Source organism: Nicotiana tomentosiformis, chromosome 8, assembly GCF_000390325.3.
Source record: "Nicotiana tomentosiformis chromosome 8, ASM39032v3, whole genome shotgun sequence".
NCBI classification, from domain to species: Eukaryota; Viridiplantae; Streptophyta; class Magnoliopsida; order Solanales; family Solanaceae; genus Nicotiana; species Nicotiana tomentosiformis.
This window is the reverse complement of record NC_090819.1, coordinates 56,830,765-56,838,216: the sequence shown is the minus strand read 5'-3', so window position 1 is coordinate 56,838,216 and position 7,452 is coordinate 56,830,765. Positions and strand designations below refer to the sequence as shown.

At 39.0% G+C, this 7,452-nt stretch overlaps 1 protein-coding gene across 3 annotated transcripts; it reads left to right on the top strand.

Moving 5' to 3' along the window:
* The first annotated feature begins 639 nt into the window (after nucleotides 1–639).
* On the top strand, nucleotides 640–6,886 carry LOC104100637 (alpha,alpha-trehalose-phosphate synthase [UDP-forming] 5). Of its 3 annotated transcripts, XR_011410348.1 has the most exons (5): nucleotides 640–947; nucleotides 1,803–3,823; nucleotides 5,188–5,461; nucleotides 6,168–6,252; nucleotides 6,353–6,886. XR_011410348.1 is itself a non-coding variant. In XM_009607912.4 (4 exons), exons 2-4 carry the CDS (start codon nucleotides 1,836–1,838, stop codon nucleotides 6,677–6,679), a joined length of 2,589 nt encoding a protein of 862 aa, XP_009606207.1. In that variant the 5' UTR covers nucleotides 640–947; nucleotides 1,803–1,835; the 3' UTR covers nucleotides 6,680–6,886. The 3 variants fall into 3 exon arrangements, 2 of the variants coding, with proteins under 2 accessions (XP_009606207.1, XP_009606214.1); XM_009607912.4 differs by lacking the exon at nucleotides 6,168–6,252; XM_009607919.4 differs by lacking the exons at nucleotides 640–947; nucleotides 6,168–6,252 and adding an exon at nucleotides 1,142–1,279.
* The last annotated feature ends 566 nt before the right edge of the window (nucleotides 6,887–7,452 follow it).

The following is a 7,452-nucleotide window of genomic DNA, read 5'->3' as shown; positions in this document are numbered from 1 at the left end:
GAAGCCCAATTGATACAAGTCTTGGCAGCTTTTCCATCTAATATGTAATGCATTCGTCTTAAGTACCTATGGCAGATAGAAATCGACATCAAGCCTGTTTTGGCCAAATAAAGTGTAAATACATAAGGGTTTCAATAGTACTTTATATACATGGGGTAACAGTGTAAATATAAAAAATTTTAACGGGTTAATATTTACCCGATAAAAAAATTGAATAATCCGCCCCCAAATTGTTAAGCCGTTAATTATAAAATCTCAATCCATTCATTATCCATTATTCCGATAATGCGATACCAATAAACTAATAAATCATCGATTGTTCGGTTAACGATTTTGGTTCGGTTTTGAACATTGCTCCGTCACATTACGAAAACCTAGCGGACAAGCCGAGGAAATGATGTCCAATTCGAATCCCATTCGACATAATAGCGCGTAAATGTTACACTCTCAGACAAGTCATACCAACAACCCGGATGCGCTGAATCACTCGCGGGGATATAGAACTCATATCAATGTAAGTTGCTATATAATTGCTTTAATAACACTGTAAACTATAGTCCAAAAAGCCAGATTTTAATGCAAAAGAAAAAAACAAAAAAAAAAAGGGAAATATAGAGACACCAGAAAGTGGAGCTCACTGTTCACTTCTTTCTTGCTTTCATCAAAGACAATTTTTTACAGTTTCATGTGTGTTTTTGTGTGTGAGAGAGAAAGAGAGAGAATCAAATTCCTTGTACAAAGACACCACCTTTTCTGGGGTTTTTAGTACTGTAGTGATGGTTGTAGCAAAAATGTATCGTATCTGCATTTAGACAAGCTAAAAAAGAAAGAAAAAAGCCTATTCTTGATGCCATTGTTTTTGCTTTGAGAAAGAGAATCTAATCTTAAGATATTCATAGTGGGAATCTTTGGGTTTTCTAAAAACCATTCTTTGGTTTTCTTGAAAGGTAAGCTCTTTTTTTTTCTTTATTCCACTGATCCTCAGCTAAATTGGCTGCTAATAATCTTTTGTGAGTGTTATAATGTTCTTCTACTTCTTAGGTCTTTGTTGCATGGCCACTATGTGCAACCATTTGTAATAGCACTTTCTTCACCACCATCCATTTTCCATTTTCTTGTTTTGAGTGGGGTGTAATGTTTCCTTTTCTCTTGGCAAGTATAATCTTTCTGCAACCAAAATTTTTTGTTGCTTGAAGATGGAGTAATTTTTGCATTTCTATTTTTCTTGCTAAGCTTAACATGTGGGGTATCTGGTCTGTTTCTCGGTTGCCCTTTTGAGGTAAATTCTTATTGGAGCTTTGGCTTTTTGTAGTGTTGTTTCTCAAAACCTTCTCTTTTTACTGCTTGGTTTTTGCCTATGCCATCAGATTTATCCTTCAGGATGGTAGCTAGACCTCTGCTATTTATTAATATCTCTGTTTGTCTTCAGATTTTTGAGGTTCATTCTGTATCAAAGTTCAAAACTTTGGTTCAAGTTGTTGATTTTCATTTTGTCCTCTTGTGCTTTAGTTGAGCTGCTTTTGTTATTTTGGGGGTTGGGGGAGTTGGGGATTTGGGGGGGGGGGGGGGGGGGCGCTTCCCTTCTGCTTTGATCTTTAATAATGCTATGATTATGAGTCTCTCGTGGACCATATAGCGGGACCGTTGCTATATAATACAGTGATTTGTTTGCCGTTTGTACATTCTCAATGACCTGAGTCTTGTTCTTGCTTGTTTTCTGTTCTCAGTCTTTTCTTTCCATGCATTTATATAGCTTGATCTTATCAATTGAGCAAAGGAGGAAAATTCTTTTCTGATTACAGGAAAAACAAAGAGAGGAATACTATTAGCAAATAATGGTTTCAAGGTCATATTCCAACTTGCTAGATCTTACTTCTGGTGATTCACCAACATTTGGTAGAGGTGGTAGGAAGCTTTCCAGGGTTGCAACTGTAGCTGGGGTTCTATCTGAGCTTGATGATGAAAATAGAAGTAATGCCTCCGATGCTCCTTCATCGATTTCTCAAGAGCGGATGATAATCGTGGGGAATCAACTCCCTCTTCGAGCACATAGGAGAACAGATGGTGAGGAAGGCTGGAACTTCAGTTGGGATGAAGATTCCCTTCTTTTACAGCTCAAAGATGGTCTTGGAGAAGATGTGGAAGTGATTTACGTCGGCTGTCTCAAAGAAGAAATTGACCCGAGTGAACAAGATGATGTTGCACTAACTTTGCTTGAAACTTTCAAATGTGTCCCAGCTTTCATACCACCTGAGTTGTTCAGTAAATTCTATCATGGTTTCTGCAAACAGCACTTGTGGCCTTTGTTTCACTACATGCTTCCTCTGTCTCCGGATCTTGGTGGTCGATTTGATCGTTCCCTGTGGCAAGCTTATGTCTCAGTGAACAAAATCTTTGCGGACAAAGTAATGGAAGTGATTAGTCCTGATGATGATTTCGTTTGGGTTCATGATTACCATTTAATGGTGCTTCCAACATTCTTGAGGAAGAGGTTTAACAGAGTGAAGCTCGGGTTCTTCCTCCATAGCCCATTTCCATCTTCTGAGATATACCGAACTCTGCCTGTAAGGGATGAAATTCTACGAGCACTCTTGAACTCTGACTTGATAGGCTTTCATACCTTTGATTATGCAAGGCATTTCCTTTCTTGTTGTAGTAGAATGCTTGGGATTTCATATCAATCTAAACGAGGTTATATAGGACTAGAGTACTATGGCCGCACTGTTAGCATTAAGATTTTACCAGTTGGAATACATATGGGTCAACTTCGATCCGTGCTGGACCTTCGTGAGACAGAGACCAGGGTTGCAGAGCTACGAGATAAATTCCAGGGTCAGACAGTTTTACTTGGAGTTGATGACATGGATATATTCAAAGGAATAAGCTTGAAGCTTTTGGCTTTTGAGCAACTGCTCTCTCAACATCCTGAAAAGAGAGGTAAAATGGTTTTGGTTCAAATTGCAAATCCTGCCAGAGGCCGAGGGAAAGATGTGCAGGAAGTCCGGGCTGAAACTTATGCAACTGTAAAGAGAATTAATCAGAATTTTGGAAGGACTGGCTATGAACCAGTTATCCTGGTTGATACACCTCTTCAGTTCTATGAGCGCATTGCTTACTATGTTATTGCTGAGTGCTGTCTCGTTACTGCAGTAAGGGATGGAATGAACCTAATACCTTACGAATATGTTATATGCCGGCAAGGAACAGAGAAGCTTGATGCTACCTTGGGTTTGAATCCAACAGCACCAAAGAAGAGCATGTTGGTAGTTTCTGAGTTTATTGGTTGCTCTCCATCTCTTAGTGGTGCGATAAGGGTCAACCCGTGGAATATTGATGCTGTTGCTGAGGCTATGGATTCTGCTTTAGTTGTCTCCGAAGCAGAGATGCAGATGCGTCATGAGAAGCACTACAGGTATGTGTGCACTCATGATGTGGCATATTGGGCTCAGAGCTTTTTGCAAGATCTTGAAAGAGCATGTAGGGATCATGTGAGGAGGAGGTGTTGGGGTATTGGATTTGGCTTAGGGTTCCGTGTGATTGCTTTGGATCCTAGCTTCCGGAAACTGTCAGTTGAGCATATTGTATCTGCTTACAAAAGGACAAAGAACCGGGCAATCCTTTTGGATTATGATGGTACAATGACAGTGAGAAACTCTATCAGCAAGGGTCCAAATGCAGAGGTTGTTAGTATCTTAAACTACTTGTGCAGGGATCCAAAGAATATTGTTTTCATTGTTAGTGGAAAAGACACAAAGACTTTAACTCAGTGGTTTTCTTCGTGCGAAGCACTAGGGCTTGCAGCAGAGCATGGCTATTTTGTGAGGTAAATCTTTTATGTCCTGCAATTACCATGTTGATTTCTACTGTTAATTCCCGAAGTGATACATTATCAAGGTGATTCGTTCGACTGGTGTAAAAAGTTTGTGGCTAATCAGTAACGAAATCTTAAGCTGTGGTGTGTGCAAAGTGTTCTAACTGGAAGTACAGAGTTTTTCTGAATTTGTCAAATAAAGATTAAGCAGAAGAGTATACATTAAGAATGCAAGGAACTGGCTAACAATATTTTGGAAACATCTAACTCAGAGTCTAAATGCAGTCAGTAAACAGAAGGTAGACGAAAGCTTGCTGAGTTACTGTTCAAGTTTATGTGTGAAGCTAAATTCCACTTTCTATATCTATCTTTGTGCTACTAGTCAACTAAGTAGGTGAAGTTAGTTTTTCTGTTCCTCATTCTGCTGGTGTATTACTATCGGTTCTTCTTTCTTGTTTTTACTTGTTTAAGGTCTGTGCGGACCAGGGGAGGGGCACTGTGGTGTTTAAGATTCTTTAAAATGGAAGAGAACTGAGTGAAAGAGTAAGAATGAGTTGCTAGTAATAGAGAAACTGGCTTGTGTAGATTATTGAAATATTAAACATGTAGCCATTGACAGTGGCAATTTGGTTTAACCATTTTTTGGTTCATGTTCTATTCTGTAGCAAAACTGATGAAGGTCCATAACTAGTGGGCCAGTGGCGGAGCTTCGGTGGTGGAAGGATGGTCACCCCAAACACCCTTCGTCGGAAAATTATACTGCATATAGGCCCTGTATTGATATTTATGAACATATAATTGATGTTCACCCTTGACATAAACGTGTGCAGTAATGCCTTAGAAGTTTGAACTTCTATAGCTCCAGATGCTAACTCGCATGCAAGTTGAGCTGTGATTATAAGCTGATACCGCTTGAACAAAGATAAAAGAAAAAGCTGTTTTATCATCTCGATTGGATCCTGGTGTTTTAAATTTAACTCATGACTGACCAAATCAACTATCTTTTTCATGAATTAGGTCTTACTTCTATAATGTAATAATTTGCTTATGGTGAAAACAGAAGATCTTAACTGCCTGAGTGTATATGTGTTTTCCTCCTCCTAAGGTAGCAGTCTTCTTCAATTTCCACAGATGTCTGTTTTGTGTCTGCACACAGCGCAGTTCATGGGGAAATTGGTAGAGAGGAGTTAGTTAATGCTTTTACTGAACTATTCAATTTCCGCAGATGTCTGTTTTGTGTCTGCACACAGCTCAGTTCATGGGGAAATTAGTAGAGAGGAGTTAGTTAATGCTTTTACTGAACTTTACCTTTCTCCATCTACTCTTTGTGCTTGATGCTTTGGTTTCTCTATGAAGCTGAAACAATTCATTTTCAGGCCAAATCATGATGCCGAATGGGAAACTTGTGTTGCAGCGGTAGATTTTTATTGGAAGCAGATTGCTGAGCCCGTAATGACTCTCTACACAGAAACCACTGATGGTTCTTTCATAGATTCCAAGGAAAGCACGCTTGTTTGGAATTACCAATACGCCGATCCAGATTTTGGCTCATGTCAGGCAAAAGAGCTTCTAGATCACTTGGAAAGCGTTCTTGCAAATGAACCGGTTACTGTCAAGAGTGGCCAGCACATTGTAGAAGTTAAGCCTCAGGTGAGCAGTATGATATCTTTTTCAAATTTCTCACTTGAAGCACTTGCACGCATCTGTAGCTGGTGAAAAGGTCTACAAATCGAGCCCGTCCTTGTTAGTTATTGCTTCAACTTCCATGATTCCCACATATTTCTGACCATAAATGTTTCTTATGGCCTCTCGCATAGCTGATGTTACAAAGGAATAGAATCTCTCTTTTTTTTAAGCACTTGAGTTCTTTCAGCACATAACTGACAGAAATTTGTTGTTGCTTCCTTATGTGAAAATTAAGAAATAAATCAACAATACTGAACCTTAAGAACTGGGTCTTTATTGAAACTTATACTCCCTCTATTCCACTTTGTTTGGAACTATTTCCTTATTAGTCCATTCCAAAAAGAATGACACATTTATATGTCCTTAATGAGAAGCTTTTATTGCCACACAAATGTTATGGAATATTTAACGCAACAAGTTTCAAAAGTCTTCATTTCCTTGTTAAAATTTGTGCCACAGAGGGAGTGATAAATATGATAGCTTTATAGTTTTATTTGGGCAGTAATCACATTTGGAAAACTTAAAGAGTTGTGTTTAGACCTCAAAAGTGAAGAGTTAGCAACTCTATTTTAGAACTAAGCATGCTTCTCTTGAAATAGCTTTCACACTATAAATCATGTCTTTTCATACAGCTATCTAAATCATGTTACCTTACTTTGGTTTCGTGAAGTGTGAATATTAAAACTTCACCTCTGTCACATTTATCCTTTGTCAAATTGGGGACTTACTTTTCTTCCCAGTTTCTTCACGAAAAGGTACTCCACTCTTTTCTGATTGGAATTTCTTGTCCTTATGTTTTCTTTTAACTTAAATTGATGGTTTGCTTTGTCATGAATGTACATTTCGACCGCCTAGGGTGTCAACAAAGGTCTTGTAACAGAACGTCTCCTAGAAACGATGAAGCAGAAAGGAACGGTTCCAGATTTTGTGCTCTGCATAGGGGATGATCGATCAGATGAGGATATGTTTGAGGTGATAATGAGTGCTGTAGCAAGTGCCTCACTTTCACCCGTCGCTGAAGTGTTTGCTTGCACGGTTGGCCAGAAACCTAGTAAGGCCAAGTACTATTTGGAGGACACTACTGAGATTCTAAGAATGTTGCAGGGCCTGGCTGCTGCTTCTGAGCATTCTGCTAAAAATGTTTCTCTATCTTCTCAACACGTAATCATTCACCGAGAATAAGCAAATGCATATCTGAAAAAAGGAAAAAGAAAACAAGAAAACTAAAGTAGGCTTTGTTGGACATGAACAGTTGCTATAAGCGTAGTTAATTTTTCTTTGGGATCTTGTTAGGTGTCTCTTAGAAATGTGATTTTCTTTGGCTTTCCATTTGTTTTAAGGTATGTTTATTGGAAATTAAACATAAATGTAAAAAAAGCTATTCATTTACTGCTACTTCTTAAATTTTCGATTCGCAGAGGCATACCTCACTGAGCATAGTACAATCAAGGGAGAACATACAAAAAAGTGTACTAGCCTTGCTCCTAACAATGCTACATATCGCAAGCTATAACCCTTCCAGGGAAGAATAGCAATGCTTAAAAAGTCTCTTGTTTCTTGTCTTGCCAAACATAAGAAGACTGCAGCGGCTAACGATGGTTAAGAAGCTAAACTTTGCAACCTCACCATTGTGTTTTCATAAAATCCACTGAAATGCCATTCTGCCAAATACTAAGAATGCAGAGGGAACAACGACTGATGAAACAAATTCTGCCAAATAGTTAAGGAGACAAACTCTACAGGTAAAAGTGCTAATTCCAATCCGTCATTAGTACCCACTACTAAACATGATACGTATGCTGGTCTGGTCCGAGAAATGGACGGGTATCCTGCCCCATGAGGGGACTGAACCGCCGAACCGGTCCTTCCCTCGGACCCCAGCTTGGCATTGCTAGCTGTACTGGTTAACAATCCGGTTTGAAAAAGAAAGGAACAGACAAAAAAGGGATTGCAAC